At 32.8% G+C, this 21,318-nt stretch overlaps 1 protein-coding gene across 1 annotated transcript in view; it reads right to left on the bottom strand.

The window, feature by feature from the left end:
- Positions 1-12,243: 12,243 nt before the first annotated feature.
- Positions 12,244-21,318, bottom strand: part of LOC129225811 (aldehyde dehydrogenase family 16 member A1-like) — a 50,368-nt gene continuing 41,293 nt past the window's right edge. The window contains exons 12-13 of the mRNA XM_054860327.1: positions 18,159-18,338; positions 12,244-12,636 (exon numbers count right to left, since the gene is read on the bottom strand). Coding sequence (XP_054716302.1) covers positions 12,349-12,636; positions 18,159-18,338 — 468 coding nt within the window. The 3' untranslated portion in view covers positions 12,244-12,348. The remainder of the gene's footprint in view (positions 12,637-18,158; positions 18,339-21,318) is intronic.

Genomic DNA, 21,318 nt, shown 5'->3' with positions numbered 1-21,318 from the left:
TAAGTTCATGAAACAAACACTTTAGACTTTGTCATGTGCAAATGATGGCGACTGAAACGTCACTTTTTAACACACGAAAACAAATCACGAATTTCTATAACTGTGCATTCATTATGTTTGCTATTTAAATTCTGCGGACGACAGGGAATTCCGGTACATCAGTTTAGGATGGCATGGTGGCCTTCAAGATACAAGGAATAAACAGTGCGGAAATGTCATGTTCTCGTATAACACTTAACTGCTCGTTTTGTCTCTTTCTCCCCAAGCGTCGTGTGAAGTTCTTTTGTGCTGGCTTCGAAAAGGTATCCAAGAGAAGAGTCACGCCCTTTGCTTTCCAATGAAAATGGTAAAACTGAAATTAGCATTTGAGAAGTACTGTGCCGTACTTCTCAAATGCAAGGACAATGGGAAAAGTTCAGCTAACCTCTGCCCCCCTATTTTCTCTCTCTCTCTCTCTTTTTTTAATCGACAGAACTTTGTAAATGCATGATGCATGCCATCAACACAAACCTTACCGTATTTTGACATTATTTTAGTTGCAAAATGTTCTGAATTTTATGACAGCTAACGAAAGCAAAAGAGTCATATGAGGCAGTGAGAAGCAAAGGGATGTAAGTGGACATTTTCAAGTTTTGAAAAAAACACATTTTAAGATAACATCCTAGGTAGGCTTTCATTGATTTTTTTTTCTAAATCATGCTGTATAGCAACAACTACCAGGGCTACTAGTACCATTTCTTGCCACAAGACAGAAGAGAGGTTCACCTACCATATGTACTGGTTATCTCCAAATTTTTTATTTTGCCACTTACATATTTTTGTTTCTCAGTGCCTCATATATGAAGTGGTTTGTGGGAAAAACAGTGAAGATAAGATTTACTGCCACTTATTTTTCATGTGTAATTTAGATGGTTCTATTTACCCCATAAATGCGCTACTCTTAGGTCAAACGGAAACAGCTAAGTTTCATTCTTCCTGTCTTAAGAGTTTTTTAAATTCTGATGTATCGCCCAAAGAAAAAGTTAAGGATTTCAAGTTGAAACATTGAAATTATGCTTTCCACCACAACTGACTCATCTTATGTGTTCACTTGTCCTAAAAGTGAAAAATAGAAAATAAAGAAAGGGGGAAAAAAACAAGAAAAGACGTTTCTGATTGGAGCCTGTACTGAATGGAATCATCAAAATATCGGCCAAAATCTTGTAATTCTTTTAATCTGTTTAAGAAGTAGAATAAGTGCGTCCTCTGTAATCAATAGTTTCACAAAAAAATGTTTACACAGAAAGTGCAAATAAAAGAGAAATTTCACCTTCACTCACAGTACGTTCAGAAATGCAGCTAACAATATTCTTTGCAAAATAAGCAAGGAAGCTCTGTCTTCCTACTACTTTAACTTCGTTTCCAGAAAGACCACACAGCTCTAGACTTATAACTAGTGAAGCTTTACTTTTATACCAAAATCCACATTTCAAAAATCGTCATTTTGAAAATAATGTCTTCCTACACACTAGACTGAAATTGAAACCAATTTTGTGTTCTTACCGGGGTGTTTGTAGGGGTTAACTAATTTAAATTAGCATGGGTGTTCTTACCCATTTGGAGTGCAAGTCCTTGCCTATTTATCAGTAAAGTCAAGAGCAATACATGAAATAGCGCATTGTCAGTTATGTAGAAATTACAATAAATTTTTTCCTGCTTTGGAAATGCTTTAAAAACAACAAAATCAAGCGAAACTCATTAGCTGCTAAATCAGTCATCGACGACTGCCACTGAACATTCTGTTTAAATACGCTGCTTACATTGGTGATTTACACTATAAAATGCGATATGAAACTAAAACATTAATTGCTATCGATTTCGGGATCGTATTACTAATGTATGTAAATATTAATTAACAAAACAATTAATGAGTTTTATTGTAATGGTTAGCAAAAATATTGTTCCTCAATACCTTCGCCCTGCATGCGTGGTCTCACTGGGATTTGCTCATAAATGAGCGTGGTAGCAAATGTGTTTATAACTTTAAATACCACCCTTTAACAGCTGTTACTGTAAGTAGTCACTTGCATTGCATGGTTCAATTTTAAAAGAACTAATTATAGAATTTTCTACTGCATTTTTTTATGCAATAAAACTGGTCAGTCCTACATTTAATGACATGTTCATATTAGCACCGACTTTTCTGCAATTTTCTAACCACTTCAGGAAAGAATTTGCTCCATCTTGAAGCTTACAAGTTAATATAACAACTATTTTGAGCACCAACTACTGCATCATGTAATAATTTCTGGCTTTATCGTTGAAAACCATAGTCTGAATTTAAAACAGATGTTTCCCTTCAAAAATTGTTTCTAAGCTTGTATTTTTCTTCTTAGTATTTTCCCCCTAGTTCCAATCTTTATTCGCATGGAAACAGACAGGTGTTCTGCTCAGGCCCAGATCAATAAATTTTGGGCTCCCTACAACAAAATCTGTAGGGCTTCTTCCCAGAGGCCAGCAGTGTATATTTGCAACGTTAATAAGTCTTGGTGCTAGTTTTTTTTTTTTTTTTTTCAATTTCTTCGGCCGTTGGGCCCCTTAGGGACGTGACCCATCCCCCTCCCCCGCACTGTAAATACACACATTTGGGCTTGGCTCGGTTCCTGCCCTTCCTTTCAATTTTACATGAATACTAGAGGACCCGACAGACGTTGTTCTGTTCAAACTTTGTAAATTGAAAAGTTAAAAAATTTCAATATACTATCAAGTGTTTGAACCGTTTTGTTGAAGAAAATAAGTAAAAAGAAAAAGTTTTCTTAAGCTGCTAGATGTCAGAATACGTATATTTATTACAACTTGATTTATCTAATGCCCACTAAGCAGTTGTTTAACAAACTATTTTTTCTCCCGTACTTAATGGTTTGTTCCTTCAGCCATACTCAAAGGATAAAAAGCGTCCTCAGATATTAAGTGCAAAAGAACTAACTACCCATCTAGAACAAACGGAAAATCCCGCTGCAACATCCCCCATATGGAAAAGAATAAAACATCGAAAGGATATCGTTTTAAAAAACGATAAAGGTAAAAACAGTTCTCTGAATAAGCGAAAATCACTCATCCCTCCCCCTCCCGATGTAAAATAAACATTCTTCAACTAAAATGACTAAAGAATCCTTAAAAATGAAAAACAATTCTAGATTTACAACAAAAAAATGAGTTGCCCATTATGTAGACCCATTAGCGGATAGAATACAAAGTTGGATTTCTAGAGTTTGAAATAAGTTTTCTAAAACGAAAAAGTAATATGCTTAATCAAATCAATTTTTCCTGAACAATTGACAAAATGAGTTAAGCTGCACATATCCAGTTGGGTTGAGCGGAACTTTAAGAACTACAACAAACGAATTGTTGGCATTTGACTTTTCAGGTTTTGAAAACATATAAAAGCTAGGCTTTCTTTTTTATAAATACACTGATCTACCCTCTTTCTGAACATTAATTCAATTGATGAAACTCTTAATTTTATTATTGCAAGACAAGAAGCAAATAAGAGGGTTTTCGTGCTTGTCATCCTATATATATATATATATATATATATATATATATATTTTAATTATTATTTGTTGTAATTTTAACTTCATTACGCTACTTTTTAAAAAATGTTAGTTTTATTTATAAAATATAGTATTGTTCACAACTGTATTGGATAATAAGTAACTGATCAAAAGCATCATAATTTCATGAAAGTTGTGTACATTTTTTTTACAAATGTCTAGTGAAATTTGAAACTATATTATTTTGAGTTCACATTATTATAATCTAATAAAGAAAATCGGAAATGGCGTGTTTTTTTTTTTTTAAGAGAAACATTATTTAGAAAACTAAAATCAATAAATGAATTGCCGATCTAATCAAAAGTCTATATATTTTCTCAGTGGAATCAAGTAACCCTATGAAGGGATCATGTATCCTTTGATGTGGGGATACTTGATCCATTTATGAAATTTTTGAAAAAAAATTATTTTACCAAAATTATCTGTTTAATTTCAACTAAAAAAATAACGTCACATAGAGGAAAAAATTACCTTTGTTCACGCACTTAAATTAAAAAAAAAAAAAAAACTGATAATTTGCAGCAGAGAAAAAATTGAAAACTAAAGTGGGGTTCAAGTATTCCTGATATCCCCTACTCGAATATCGACGCAGCCTAGTTAAATTTGCGCCATCTACTGTACAGCTAACTGTAGCGAAACAAATATTTAATTAAATGTTTCACTTGGGACCCCTTCTTGAGTTTCTTTACTGAACTTAGAAAATACACAGCGTGTTGTAAAAGTTTCATGTTCAGGATGTCATCTGGAGAAATACAATTTCTCCTAGAGCAAATAATTTTACACTTCAGACTAAATACAACTGAAGTCATATTTTAAAACTAGCCTATTCTCTGGAGACTTGAAGTCATAAAAATATTATAAATACAGTGACCGCCGCTTATTTGATCAGGTTTGTCTTAAACACTTTTGATTCAACAAAGCAGTTGATTCAATTAATCAAAAAATGTTTAAATATTTTTAAGCATTTAATTCTACATACAATTTAAGAGAACCTGATTTAATTTTTAGTCAAACAAGATAATGTATCATTAAAAGCATGCTGTTCACTCAAAATATTCATTCTTTGATTATTTAAAGAATTTTACTGTATAACAGTGTAATAAAGCAATTATAAAACTCAAATTTCAACTTACCTGCTTCAAAGAATGTATCTGCACTGGATTACAAGCAATAAGTAGTTCTTTTTTTAAACATTTTTTCTCCAATGTCGTATAACTACCTATAGTCCTCAGAATTCGAAACTGGTTGCCCCAATGTTAACCCTCCAAAGCCGAGAGCACAAGATTTATGCCAAAACCATGTCCCTCTCCGTCTCACTGATTTTGTTTAACTTTTCACGAGAAAACTACCCCTATAAGTATCAGGGTTGGCAAAAACCCGGGGGGGTTTTTTTTTTTGAAAAAGCCCGTGAACCCAGGTTTTTTTAAATAAAACCCAAAAAAAAAACCAACTAAAGCTGGTTTTTTTTTAAAGAAATGTGGTTTTTTTTTCTTTTTTTTAGGGAAAATGTGGGGTACTTGTAACATATTGTAGCGTAAGTATATGGACAAAGCCCAAAAATTGTCTTGGGGTAAAGAAAGCTGGAAAACTAGTTAAAACTCAGCGTTTTCTGAAGAAAAGTATAAAAGATGACAAAACCCAAGAATGGTGAAGTTTCAGATTTTTTAGTTTCCATGACTACCAACAGTTAAGACAAAGTTACTTCTCGAGTGATAAAATCTATTGTTCGTTTTTTATTACTACATTTTTTTTTTGCATGTTACTTTATTGTATTTCATTTGGTTATGCAAAACTACTGTGGAACCTCAGGTAGTTAAAAAATCTCTTTTTACTGAATTTCAGCTTAATCAAGACATTTCTTTGAACTTTATGTTGCCTGTTTTTCTATTTCTGTGTACAGAGTAAGAAATATTAATCTTTTTCGTATGATAATGAAAATACTGTACATCTTATTTTGTTTTCTGTCTGACCGTTTGAGAAACCTGTTAATTTCTAAAAAATATACCTTGTTTATTCGAGATTTGTGACGTGTTGGTTTGCAGAAAATAATTCACATGAAAGCCTTTTAGCTAGAGTAGTTTCCTCTGTACAATCAACAAATATTGAGTAAATCAGACGTTACAGGACTTAGTCAAGATAGTTTGAGTTATTTATTGACCAGTTAAAGAAAAAAGTTAAATATATTTATTTAAAATCTTTGAAGTATTTTTTTAATGCCGTCAAGAGTTAAGAAATACTATTTAAGTTCAAAATTCATTTCTTATATCCATTGTCTGTGGTAAAGAACAAATAAAAAATAAGTTTAAACTGTGAAAGTATTTAAATTAATCAATTTTTTCTAAAAACTTCTCAAAAAATTTAAAAAACCCAAAAGTGGGCTAAATAATGGGTTTTTTTAAATGGGTTTTTTAGGTTTTTTCAAAAAAACCCATTGGGTCCAACCCAATTGGGTCCAATCCGGCCAACCCTGATAAGTATCCTCCCCCTATTTTCACTATTTAAAAAAAAAAAACTCTTTTTACTGAAAGAAGTCAAAAAAAAAAAAAAAAAAGACTGCACTGGTGCACCAAGTGTTAATGGGACAGGTTAGTCACATGCGATAAATTCATTAAAGTGACATGTTTGATTCAAATATGCGGCAGTTTTTCAATGTTAAAGGTAGATTTCGTTCTACTTTTTAGGATTTGATTCATTAAAGAGGCTGATTCAATTAACCACTGATTCAATTACCTGACGCTCACTGTACCGCTTTTATAAATTGTACACACATAGTGACATCAAACACACATAAAATATTTATTGGTATAGATATTTCTGGGGGCAAAAACATTATGAATAAGACCCTCCATCGCTTATGCTTACACACACACATGATGACATCATATATAAGATTTAAAAATATATATGGTATTGATACTTTAGTTTAAAGTCAAGGATCACAGTCACAGTTCCTCGTAAGTTAATATATCGTTTCTAGGTCTCAAAAAATATAAAATTTAATTCTTTTAAATAAATGAATTCTAATTTTTTATTTAAATGTGAAAAATTACGTTTTTTATGATGATAAACCTACTTTTTGATCATACTGACATACAAGAGCTTTAAAAAATGAGATAAAACAATCTCTTTACTCATTGATCCACTTGATTATGTCCTCTAATGGTATCTTCAGAAAACTATATCTTTCAGTTTACTAGAAATGAGATCAAAAGCTCCCCTCCCCTCTCTCTCACCCCCTCCCCCAAACTAAACAAACATCTTCTGTTTATTGAGGCAAGTACCAAATTAACACACACATACAAAAGTATTTTTATTTAAGCATTACAGGGTGGCAACAGATCAGGGAGATCAGGGAAAAGTCAGGGAACTTTATTAATCAGGGAAATATCAGGGAATTTTGGAAAAATAACAAAAATTCAGGGAAAATTGATCAAATGAAGAAAAAAATTATTTTTCTTTTTTTGCTTTGCAAAATTAAGTACTCTAATTTCCTATGCGTTTTCCGCCGATTATCTGTAGAGAAAAAAGTAAAATATTAATGAGGTGCGATTATACGCTGCTGCATATTTGTGCATCTTTTTCTCTCAAAGTCCAAGTACTGAATCATAACTTATTAAACACAGGATGAACTTCCTATGATTGCATCTGTGTCTGTAAAGTTGTTTATTTTATGTAGCTCAAATTTGCCTTTCACAAGGTCCATGCTACGTAAAATAAACAACCCTAAAGGCAAAGAGGAAGCCGTCATTAACACCTTAGATCCTTTGCCTTTACTCATTGTCTTTAAGTAATTAGCGTACTGTAATCACGATTTCAACAAAAATGTTTGTTTTTTTTTTTAAATCAATACAGATAAAAAAAATTAAATTATTACTTCTTCGCATTTAATTAATTGCTAAAATTGAACATTGAATAAAAATCACCTTTTTTTTTGCCATCGTATTATTCGCTATCGCCACAGGTTACACGAAGGGGTTTTCTTTTTTGGACTTTAAAATTCTTTTTTTTTTAAACCAAGTTACATACATATATATTCTGAAATTAATTGATTGGGTTTTTTTTTTTTTTTTTTTTTGCATTTCAATGTTGTTTGTTACAAAAATAAACTTACGATTTTTGTCTCCGACAAATAAGGAAATCATTTAAAATTGAGTTACCTTTTGTACATAAATAATTTTTTTCTTTTTTGTTATTGTTGCAGCAATAATTATACTGCTTGAAAAGTTAGTTCAAAATTATTTCTATATAAACTTTTTAGTATTATCATGATTAGATATTTCTTTAAGAGTGTTTGTAATAATTTCTTAAAATTCTTATGTTAACTGGTGACTGGAAGTAAAATATTTGTTTTAGATTTCCTATAATATTTTCTTGTTGATCAGCGTTTCTTAAATTGTGTTCTGTGGAACCCAAGGGTTTTTTGGAGATGAATCAAGAGTTCCATGAAACTATCGTTCTTTATTTTGCTAACTTTATTTTTAGAAAACTTTAAAAATGTATTAAAATAATGAATTTTCATAACTTAAAGTAATGAAATGTAAAACTTTAAAATTTTGTTTGTCTAAAACTTTATTTTTCAAGTTGTTTTTAGATTTCATTTATTTATTTTTTGTTAGTGTTTGAAATTATGTTTTGACATGAAAAAATTGTATTTGAAATATTTTTCACCCTTACTGTAAGTAAAACATTTCAAGATGTTGCTTTAAACAATACTACTTATGAAAACAACATGGGTTCCACGAAGAAAGTGGTTATTTTAAAGGGTTCCACTCATTAAAAAAATTAAGAAACGCTGATGTAAATAATTCAATGTACTATTTTTACTAAAATAAAGAGCATCTTTTCAAATTATATTTTTATTAACAGCTTAAAACGTTTTAAATGCTGCATTTTATTTAATATGCAATGGTTTTAAAGTAGGGCAAAGCAAGGAAACCATTATCATTGGTAACATAAATCAGGGAAATTTGGTGAACTTAATCAGGGAAAAGTCAGGGAACTTTTTTTAAAAGTTTCTGTCGCCACCCTGCAATAGCACTTAGTCACACATCATACATCAATAGGCTGTTACATACCATCAAAACCGAACAAAAGAAAAAGGATGGCAAGTAGAAATTTCTTGGCAAATCACTGGTCACAGTGCTTGGTTCGGTTGAGCCCCCTTTCTTTCATTTCATTTCATGACTTTAATTACTGAAGAAATAATTAAAAACCTCCAAAATTAGCATTGATTCAGGATTTCAGTAAACATGCTGTGCACAGTTAAAATATTAGTGTCAAAGGAAAGAGCGAATTTTTCTGTGTTTGATGGAATCCGTTTGGAACTTCCAAGTAGTATAGAGCAAGAATCACATTACCTTTTTTAGCATATTTCGAATACAATCCAAGCGTTTACTCACGCTATTGGTAAAGATGTCATTGTTGGCCGGCAAGGAAATAAAATTTGATGATTTAAATTTCATCTGTTGCCAGTTCCTGTTTGTTAATACAGTCAACGCTCATTATAACGACCACACATTATAAAGACCGTCCCATTATAACGACCAGTGGTGAAAGTCCAAACTTTGTTCCTATGAACTCTATGTTAATTTGCTTTCATTATAACGACCTTTTTGTATCGTCTAATCCAATACAGCGACCGAATTCAGCGGACGTTATTTCTGGTGTTCTTTCCAATAAACAAATTTGTAGCTTGAAATGACTTTGATTATTGTTTACGGACATCTGCCTGAAGTTTTCAATGTCAAATGGAACTTTGAGAGGGGTGGAGGGGTTACCATTCACCACTGCTAGCACAGAAAAAATAATGGGAGGAAAAATCGAGAAATTTCCAGATTCCTAAGAAAAGGGAGTTGACAGATGTGTTGGTAGTTTGGTGTTTGAATCTAGTGGTTTTTAAAATTTGGGGTTCTCGAAGGACTTTTAAATGCTTCTTTGAAAAGCAAGAAAAACACAATTTATCACCTATATCTGAAACAGAAAATAATGTTTCGCAAAAATCACTTCTGTCAAAGAGGCAAACATTTGTCTGGTTTTATCTTTAGAAAATGTTGTGGTAGTAGTAGTAGTAGCAGATTTGCAAGTGTGTAACATTTTCCTCCCTATATTTTCTACTTTAAAATTTGTTTGATATTCCGTCATAATATTTTGCACACGATTTTTCTAAAAAAAATCCTATGATAAAAATAATTTGGGCATTTAACTGGAATGTTTGAAAAAGTACCATTTTTTTCGGAACAGCGGGGCATGCATGATGACCGTGTATATTTTTTTAAATTATATCTCTTATAACGACCACTCGTTATAAAGACCTTTTTCTCTGGGACGGAGATGGTCGTTATATCGAGCGTCGACTGTAACAGAATTTTTTAAAACATACTAAGTACTTTTCATAATGCACTCAAAAGGACAAAATAACTTTTCTGGGTCAGAAAGAACAATTTCAGAATTCCCATAATTTTTAAAATTCCAAGAAAATGACACCACAAACGAAAAAAAGTACGACTCAAGTCATGAAGAGAATTTCCCTTATCATTATCTAGCTTTCAATCATAACTTTGAGTGTTGAAACATGCATATTTTGATTATTGGGAAAGTTTGGTTTGAAATGACTAGAACCGCACTTTTCTTCGTTTGTGGTGTCATTTTCTTGGAATTTTCGAAAACTACAGGAACTCTTAAATTGTCCTTTCTGGACTCAGAACCGTTATTTTGTCTTTTTGAGTGCATTATGAAAAGTGCTTGGTATTTTTCAAAAAATCCTGTTATTTCATTCTTTTTAGTGTAAATGTATTTCAGAAATAGAATAGTTTTACCATCACGAAACTTCACCTTATTTTTTCATATAAATGCTCGGTACTAAAAGGGGGAAAAAAAAACTATGTACGTCTCTAAAACTTTAAGCAGTTGGTACTAAAATTTAATCCTTGTTCCTCCCTAGGATTTATGCTTACTAATTTCATGCTTGATTCAGAGAAGCCTTGATACAAAATTTTCATTATGATTACTATTAACAGTGCTGTTGCAAGGACAAAATTTGTAACAATGGGTTTTATATTTAAACATTTAATAGAAAAATTACATGAAATTCACTGTTTTCCTTCCTAACTGAAATAATAATTTTATTTTAGAATTTTAATTTTTCAGTGCTAAGTTGTATCTTAACATTAAGAAAATCATTTAGTGAAATTCCGAAGTCTCTAAGTGGTCTAGTTGTAGAGATATAAGCAAAACCACGCCTTGGATTTCTCTGTGACAATCAGACCAAGCATAATAAACGTGCTTAAAAAATAAAATAATTGTAATTCACATTTATGCACAAGGCAAGGTGTTTCAATTTTCTCTCCTTATTCAGCTTTTGCAATTAGCAAACTTTTCTTGTTGTGATTATCTCATCATTTCAAACAAAAATTAAACAGCGAGTTTAAACTGTTTGTAATTCTGCTCCTTTTTAAAATTGTGAAAACATGTTTTGAAAATATTTCATACAAAGAAATGTTGAACTATTTTCAAAAATGAGGTATATTTGGATACAGAAATAGGTGAAAGATCAAAAGTTCAAAAGGACTTTCTAAAATTAAGTCTTCAAAGATAGTAGTAAGTAGTCTTAAAAAATTTTAGGAGGTTAACCCTAAATACAAAGTAAGGGGGGAAACCAGTTTAGACAGGTCAACGTTAGATATTCTGAAATTTTCTGTGAATATTCTTTATTTAACTACTCTATATGAAACTAATTCTGGGATTATATTATTATTGAAAATATTTTACAATGTGAAAAAGGTGAACAAAAATGGTTGAAAAACGTGAATTTTGTGATCAAACCCCACAAAAGCATGAAATGTTTTATTTTTTAACCAGAATTTGGTTCATGTTCTGAGGAAATATGTTGTTAACAATGAAAAAAAAATTATAATGATTACAGATAAAAATTGTGACTTCAGGAATGCACACCAGCAACAAGCTCTGACTGCAACCATCCATGAACATCAACTCCTAACTCTTCTATTTCTGGTAGAAATGACTTTAAAAAATTCAGACATGTGATTTTTCAGTATTTTTACTGAATTCAGTATTTTTTGAGAAAGTAAAATACTGTATGCAGAAAAAAAGAAAGGGGATTGGAAGCTAAATTCAACCAGTTCCAGTTAATTTCATGCATCTAATGAAAATAGTCTGCTATATAGACACAAAAATACATGGGAGAGCTTTCATGTGTAGAACAATATACTAACAGTGTTGTGTTAGTTCACACAGCCATGCAATTTCAGTATTTTTTATCCTGTTTGGATCACATGTCTGAAAATTACAAAGTGTACTTCAAAATATGAATAAAATATAGTTCAAGTTTGAACAAATTCTGATTATTCTTTTATTACAAAATATTCTTTTATTTAGGTGACCCTCTACTTTTATGCAATAATGAAGAGGCTTGTTGGAGTAGTCTCAAAACAGCTGCTTTCTGTTTTTTTTAACTCCCCCCCCCCTCCCATAGCTTTCATTTGTACTTTTATTTAAATTGTCACGTTTTACTATTTAAACACCAGTGTACACCAGATGAGTTTTATTCAGAAATACAAAGATATTATTAAAAATAAATGTAAAATAAAAATCTTACAAAACAGCCAACTTTCAATAGAAGGCACATTTTTATTCTTATAAACACATTTCTCTTCATAACAAAGAATTCATTTCAGTTATATGTTTCAAAAGGTGTATAATAAAATGTTTAAAAAAATATGGCAGTGTTTAAAATACATCAATTAGCAAAAATGTCACCAAAAGGTAAATAAAGTGTCTTGTTATAAGTACATGCCATTGCAAACTTCAACGCTTGAATTTTTTCAGAACTTTCAAACCAATCAATGTCGATGTAAAAAACTTTCTTCGGGTATGATTTCAGAGAGTTATAGATGAAACCAAACCCATTCACAGAAAACCAAATAGCACCAACTTCTAGATTTAAGGACAAATGACGAGTCAAATATGATCTATCTCCACTGATGACATTGAAAACACCAGGCGGAACACCACAAGCTTTAAACACCTAAAAATAGTTTAATGCTTAGAATATTTCAAAACAAAAACAACCATTCATAAATACAGAAAAAAAAAACTTTGAAAAAAATAGAACTTAAATTTGAAACAAGAAAATATGGCATTCATTTTGTGCATTGGAGATCCCTTTTGGACTAATTATCAGATGCACCCAGAAATCTTAAGACCCAATGTAGTTTCATACACAAAGTCTGGGATATTAGAGAAGATTCTGACTTAATTGATCAAATATAAGGAGTACTTCCACCAACAGGTATACACAGTTGGGTCACATTGTGATGATTTTGTGCCTACAGGATTGAGCATATACAGTCAGATCCCGCTACAACGCGATCCGATTTACGCGAAATTGCTATAACGCGAGTTTTTCATGAGAAATGAATTTTTTTATTGCGAAAACAAATTGCTCGCCTGCAACATGAAATTTTTAAAGGAGCGGTCCGAGCGTTAGAACAGGCTTCGTTGACACTAAAGCAGAGGCGTAGCTAGACCAGACTTTCGGAGGGGGGGGGGGGAGGGGGGTTACTTCTTTATATATATATATATATATATATATATATATATATATATATATATATATATATATATATATATATATTAGTATTAAAAAAAATAAGAGGGAGGTGAATCTTACATACTTTGGAATGGGGTGCCCCAATTCCGATACTTGGTGTCCAACAAAACAAAAGCAAAGATTTCTTTTTTTTTTCGTTTTTTTATTAATGTTCTGGAAAATTCAACTTTTTTTTCTTTTCCCTCTATTTAATTTAAAGTGATTTTTTCTAGCAGCGTCTTGTCAAAACTAGTCTATCCAAATCAATGTTAAATCACATATTTGATGAGCGTGTGCCGTTCATTTCAGTATGACTGCTTAAGTTAGAGGCTAACACACATCTACAAAAGCTGGCATCCCTGAAAGCTAATAGATACTTTCATTTCCGTCTGTAAACTGGATGTTTGACTTTCAATCTCATTGGTGGTTAGACTATAAAGACTATTTTTATCCAACTTGGTTTGCACTAAAAGTATGAAATAAAATTAAAAAAAAAAGACTTCTTGAATTATAACCAGCAAAAATTGAAATTGCTTTTCATATCGTTTTATTTATATGTTGCTTTTTATGTATTTACATTTATGATAATTCTAAAGCAGTTAGTAAAATTTGAATAAAAAAAGTTAGGGAAGAAATATAGGCGGTACAAAGTTATTCGCTCAAATGCATATCATATGTTCTCCATTCAAGTCTTTATTTTTAATTTCTTTAGCTGCTTTAGAATTTACATAAATATCTATTTAAGAGAGCAACAGCAATTTTCGAGTATTATAAACAGAAGTCTTTTTTATTTTCTACTTTTTAATGCGAACCAAGCTAACAGAAATAATCTGTTACTTATAAATAATCTCCATTATTTCTGTTACTGGTCTCCTTTAGTAGCCTAAGCGGGGATAGTACAATAGACCTGTGGTCTCGGTGCTCGCGCTGGTTTCAAGCCCCCCCCCCCCCCTTTTCACTTCATACTTCATACTTCAACAGAAATAATCTAGATTCATTTCGTTTTTAAACATTTTATTCATGTAATGCTACGCAGTTTTTCTTTTGAATTAAAATAAAATTACCTTCAGAAGGGTCCGATGGGTCTAATGCTGCTTTGCAGACTGTACTTTTCAGACGAACGTTTTCTTCAGACGACGTTAACTTTCTTTTTAGAGTAATCCTTTTTATCATTTTAATTTTTTTGTTTGGGTTTAAAAAAGCTCGTTATCGGTTTTGCTCGCTTCATTATGCAACAACTTTCACTTAGAATGTACCATTTTAAACAGACTGTACGTTTCCAAAGGAATACGTAGTAAATACTGGCTGAAAAATCAATGTGATTGCAATGGATACTCTGGTTAGCAAAGGTCGTTTTGACTATGATCTATGACACACACGAGACCAGACCAACAAAAACCTCTATCGTCTCGAATTCCGGTTATGCTATCATTTTCGGATTCAAAGCCCAATGATCTTTAAAGAAGCAAACAAAAACAATTTCTTCAACTCAGAAACAGAGGAATTGTCTTCAAGAGCTGAGGAGGCAGTGGGAAAAAAGGGAGAAATGCGTTCCACGAATAAGCTTTCCAGGAAGATTAACCAAAGGACAGTCGTTTCGTGCACTTTCTTGGAAGAAGAGTAAATGGGTGATATTCACAGGTTTGACATGTAAGATGAACATTTCAAGTTCATGGTTAAAGGTCATTCAAGTTAAAAGCCATTTCGCTCTGTTATCTGGATTAGTACTGTTCTTTGGTTGCTCTCTTTCTTAAAATTGTGATTCCTTAGAAAACCGAAACGATAGGAGTGAAAAAAAAATATAAGTTTTTTTCAAGTGATGAAAAAAGGAAAACCGTAGAATACTGGCCAAGTTAGATTTGCAACAATTGCTAACCTCAAGAGGATAAATAATGAATCAAAAAAAAAAAAAAATCAGGGACCAAAAAGCAATAAAAGACTTTTTTTTTGAAAAGATATGCTTAAAGTTTCTTTTACTGTCAAAATGATTCCTTAAACTCGCAATAAAGCACCTAATAATGTAATAATAGAATAAATACCTAACAAAACTAATAAAGAGGAATTTTAATCCAGAGCCCATATTGTCTTTAGTATCGATTTGAAAATTTCACCACCATATTTCAAACTTCTATAAAAAGTTTCTTAAAGCCACCGTATCTCAAAATCTCTTTATCTCGATTTTTTTTCTTTAATGTGAAATTCGATATATATATTCGACTGTATGCAATATTCCCACTGCGCGGCTCATAAAATTAAACATATTTAACAATATGCAGAATCTATGACAAAGAAAGGCTGCATATATGTGGATTTAATAAATCAATCTCATTTCTAAAGCAAAGTGTCAAATTTCACTCAATTATCAAAAATTGTCGCAGCAGAGGGAGGCTTCTTTATGCTTGAGGGTCACATATGGAGCAGATTTTCAATGGCATTGGGGGGGGGGGGAGCGAAGTGAATTTTTGACCTTTGTTACTCAGAAAAAAGTCGTTTTGATTTTTTTTCTTTTTCTTCTTTTTTTTCTTTCTTTTCTCTCTTCTTTTTCCCTTTTTTTTTGAGACTAACGTTTCGGGGGGGGGGGGGGGGTTGTCCCGAAACCCCCCCCTTAGCTACGCCCCTGCACTAAATATTGGTTTTGTGAATGGAATTTCACCCCTTTAGTATCTCTGGAAGTTCACACAATGTATTAGCTAAACAACTCTTTGCTTTAGTTTATACAAATAACTGCTCCGATTCTTAACGTTTTATTTTTATTTTACATATGAACGTTGATAAAATAAAATGGCTCCCAAACGCACTTTTTCGTCCAAGTTCGGGAAAGTGGAAAGAAAAAGAGAAAGTTTCTGACCATTAAAGAAAAGGTCAAGATTCTTGATATGCTTGAACAATTAAAAAGTTCTTTGAAGGTAGCACGACAATTAGGTATGTGTGAATCTTCGATACGTACAAGTCAAGAAAAGGAAATCCGTAAAAGTTCAGAACTTAGTTTTAATGCTGAAGCTCGCAGAGTGGTGTCAGAACAAAACACAAACATCATGAAATTGGAAGCTGCTTTCATTGTGGCTTAAAAAGGCCAGAAAGACGGGTGTTCCCACACTGCATAAACCATCATCTTTATCATTTTAAAAATTATAATTAAGTTTACGATATCTGTCGTTCAGTGCTATTATAATGCAATAATGTACTTAATGTAAGTACCGTACCGTTTTAATTCATGTCTCTCATTGATCATTGATTTTGAGCTTCATAAGAGTAATTTAGGTTAAATAGTAGAACGCTTTTTCTAAAATACAGTAAAAAGTCAGTTCTTTGTAAAAGATACGGAAATATATAGTTAAGAAATGGTTTTAAACAATTTGAGGTGTCTTAACACACGTCTGAAATAATTGGGTATGCTTATAAAATATGTCTAAACATGCGTTGTTCCACAACGCAAAATTTCGACTTGCGCCAGGGGTCTTGGAATGCATCCCTCGCCTAAGTCGGGATCCGACTGTACAGCCTGATTATAAGGAATTGGCAAACGTCCAATTAAGATGAGGCTATCTCAATTAGGGAAAAAAGTAAAAAATTGATGTGTGTGTTCCGCTTATTTGAATGTGACTCTGCTTAATTAAGAAACTAACACACATTTGCAAAAGCTGGCATCCCTGAAAACTAATAGATGTTTGTTGCCCTTCCATTTAATCAGTGGTCAGACTGTACTCTTCTCCTTTTATGTAAATAGGAGAAAAAACTGTGTGCTTTTGAGGGAATGGTGGAGGCCCTCAGAATTGCAATGCAGCAACTACTGCTTTGACACTATGAATTGAAAAATACTGTCCTGCTATCAGACTTCAGAGAAGCAATTAAAGCCATTGGCTCTCTAGAATAACCTATAACAATAATAGTCCAGTGCTGAGAACTGGTTTGAAACCTACTAAAGATTTAAAAAGAGAAAATTAGATTACAGTGGGGTCCCTAGACATAGCGCCATACATGGAAACAAGCAGGCAAAATTTATCGCACAAAAAAGTGCAACACTGCTCCAAACAGCCAACACAGGATTGTCATGCCAGCAGGGCCCGACTAACTAAATATGAGGCCCAAGGCCCACAATGCTTTGGAGGCCCCTCCTCTCTATTCTATCACCTTAAGTCAATGCAAAATAATGTTTAACAATATTTTAGAGGTATGTTTTCAAATAATAAATCATTAACTTTCATTATTTTCACAAAAATGCATGATTTTTTAATGATAATGCATAAATTTTTAAAAAATCGGGACCCTGAGGAAGATGGGGCCCCAGGCCCAGGCCTAGTTGGCCTGTGCGGTAATCAGGCCCTGCATGCCAGTCAATAACACTTTACATAAATCAGTCTATGAGAAAAAAAATCATGTTAAAAAATTGATAAAGGAATTAAAACAAAAAAGTGAACAGTTGAAGATCTTGCCTTTTCAAAATGCAATGGCTCCATTTTGAATACAAACAAGCAATGACTGCCTTTGCAAACATCTCCACAGAATTGTCTACTCTGCACTCTAAAAGATCTGATGAACAGAGCCCATCTTGTCACTGTTGCACACTCCTCAGCATTACATTTATCTCAAATACATTTGATTAAATGCCCTACATAATGATCACTTGCATTTTGGGTCAACTTTAGCAAATAAAAAGATCATAAGAAGATGAAGTATAGAAGTTAAAACAAAGAAATGCAACATGTTATTACAAGTAACTTCAAAGCAGCTTGTCTGTATTACTTTTTTGTTTGATCTTTATTCTTGTTGATGTTGCTTTGTCTCAGCATTAAATATTAGAATGAGATTTTATGACACATAATTGAATTTAGCACATGACTTTTAACACTTGTTAGATGCTCCAGATGAGTTCGCAGCAAACATTTTTTTTTTGGAACAAAAATCTTTAAAAAACATTTAAAACTTTAGCTAAAAATATGCAATTGATTCAAACATACCTCACATATCTTCAGGGCAATCATTGGATATTGTTGACTGGGTATGACTACAACAGCATTACCAAAAACAACAGCTGGTAAAGCCAGAGATAGAAATGATAATAAAGGATTATCATCAGGACACTGTATACCAATCACTCCTAAAGGTGAACGATGTTGCAAGACTTGCAAAGAAGATTCCTAAAAATATCAGAAGATTTTTTTTAAACAAAAATAAATAACCAAAATGTAAGACATGCTTAAACTGAACAATAAAATAACAATTGAAAACAGAAAAGCAATGACTGCTTTAAAAATGTATGAGAAATAGAAATAAACGTTTTTGTCTAACGGGTACAAAATGCATATAGTGCATCATTTTAGAATTAAAGATATTTTTTTACACAAAACTGCTTTGGAACAATTTTGTGAATAAATCAAAAGTCTATACTTTTTTTATAATATAACTTATATTTATTACAATTACTATTTTAACTTGTACATAAAGTGCACTTGAATCTGTTTGAACTGAAAAGAAAAATAAATAAACACTAAATGATGAATATTGGGCTTTAAATCAATTTGTAAAAAAGAAATCCTTATTCTTTTCTCGGGGAAATATTGATAGTAATCATTAAATGCCATGTTTATTGATGGCAAACATCAATTAAAGATCCCTTTAAATTGTGAAATTTATGTATAAGTGAAATTCAATAACTGACTTACAAATTTTGTATACTCAAAAACCTATCTTTAACTACACAATATATATAAACTGACACAGGTCTTGTTCATTCAAAATAAGTTTGAATATTTAAAAAAAAAAAAAGCAAAATTACTAGTTCTTAATTTGAGTTTTGTTTTCTACAGTAAGAAGAAGTGCAACTGCATAAACAAAAATCATGACACCAAGATAAAGCATCAATCTGTTTATAACAGTGGTGCCCACACTCTTTTTACCCTAATATTAAGATGACTCTCATGGGCTAGAATGCATATAAAATTAAAGCATATTCGATGTTTTTTCAGAGATAACATGGGAAAGCATTGAAAAGTAAACTACAAAGAAAATAGTTGTCATCATTACTATACTAGAAAATCGTCTGTCAAGGTATGATGGGTGAAAATTGCTTCTACATTTGAGCGAAACAATTGCCTGTTTAGTATATTTTGATAGTTGAAATTTTAACCCTAACTCCAGTGGACTAACCCTAAACTCCAGTAGATAGCATCCATTGTTGACCATTTTTTCGTTTCTTCATTCCCCTGAAATGACAGTCATTACAGTTAAGTTACTCGGCCCAGTTCAGCCTTGCCAAAATAAAGCATTTCTCTGCATGTCAAGCATTGCCGAAAAATATTATCAACTTATCGTGCTATGAAGTATGAAGTGAAAAGGTGGGCGTTTGAAACGAGCGCAAGCACTGAGACCGCAGGTCTATTGCACTGTCCCCGCCTAGAGTACTAAAGGAGCCCAGTAAAAGAAATAAATTTCATCAGTTGCCTAGCCGAAATTTTAGGCAGTTCCCAGGGATCTACATAGTGGTATCCCAAGTGCTCAAATCTCTACGCAGAGTAGAAATCACATTCACATAGCACATGAACCCTCATTAGCCATATGGCATCCTCTACACATAGGATTGTCGGTAACATCCATCAGATTAAGATGCCTATTAAGAGAGCAGTGTTCACCCAACAGAGTTTTTGATCTCATTCCTACTCAAATTTAGCAGTTCATTGGATTTAAGCCAGGGAGGCTGCTGGTTCAGAGTCTTGGCCTGTCTTTGAGAGTTGGACTGAAGCACAGGCCATATGATTCATCCATAAGAAGGTTCTGTGCAGTAGTCCTTACTGCATTGTAGAGCAGGCAGAGGGCAGGCTCGGGTCCCATAAATGGTGCATTGGAGTCCTGCTTAGCTAACTAATCTGCCAATTCGTTGCTCACAATGTCACGATGACCAGGAACCCAGTGAAGGGAAACCCTATTACTGCCAGCTAGTTTTACCACTGCATTATGGCACTCCCAAACGGTTTTGGTAGAGAAGCAGTCTCGATTGAGAGCTTTCAACACAGCTTGGCAATCAGAGAATATTCTGATAACTTTCCCGCTTATGCCTCATTCTAGGCAGTTACTTACACAAGCCAATATGGCTAAAGTTTCTGCCTGTTAGACAGTAGTAAGCTTCCCTAACGAGAAGCACAGATTTGTGTTATTGCTGCTGCAGTATGCACCAGAACCAGTTCCAGATGCCAGTCTTGGAACCATCTGTAAACCAGATTTGGTGTACTTTGCCAATGATTTCCTGTACATCCTTCTATTGCTCTCTGAACAGAAACACAATGTTATAATTGGCATTAAAGCTGAATGGTTTTAATATCCAGTCTGAAGGCATCATAAAGTAAGGATGCTTACTAGTCTTCGCACTGTTTATCATACAGAGACAGGTGATGGGGAGACTTCCAGAGACCCATGAGCTTGACGCGGTACGCACACAGAATCGCCTCCATTTCCACTTGTTTATGTAGCAGAAGTAGGCCAAGAAGGAGAGTATCATGCTAAGGCGCGAGTTTCATTGTTTGTGATGTCGGGAACATTGCTTGATCAGTGAATTTGCTATTATATAGAGGGGTACCCACTCCTTTAGGGCAAGGGCACCCCATCCCCCCAAATAGCAAGATAAGCCCCTAAAAGAAAGAGCCTATCCCTCAAAAAAAGTGAAAAATACCTCTCAAAACACCTCTCCCCCCCCCAGGTGGGCACCCCTGTTATATAAATGAGGATGCTTATTTTATCAATATCAAGTTTCCATCTGTCTTTTAGAAACCCATTTCTGACCAGCTCTGAATTTGCAGTAATCATTCTTAATACTGAAAGATGATGATTAGTTGTTATTGAAGTTTCCAGAATATAATTTTCGATTTGAAATATTAAACAGATTAAGGAGCCACATCCATGTAACATGGATCAGCTTCCTGGGTCTCATGTGGCCAGCAGGCAACTCTGATTTATACCATCACTAATGGTCAGCCTACAGATTATCAAAGTTTAGCAGTGTTTCACTGCATTAGTTCCTATTCTTTTGTTTTTCTTTTTTCTTTTTTTTTTAACTTAATTAAAACTATTTTTATGGATGATTTTAGTATTATGAGACATTTTTCTTCCAACAAGTTTCTAATAAAT

The sequence above is a fragment of the Uloborus diversus genome, chromosome 1 (genome assembly GCF_026930045.1).
Source record: "Uloborus diversus isolate 005 chromosome 1, Udiv.v.3.1, whole genome shotgun sequence".
In the NCBI taxonomy this organism is placed as follows: domain Eukaryota; kingdom Metazoa; phylum Arthropoda; class Arachnida; order Araneae; family Uloboridae; genus Uloborus; species Uloborus diversus.
The sequence above is the reverse complement of the archived record's forward strand: the minus strand, read 5'-3'. Positions and strand labels throughout refer to the sequence as shown.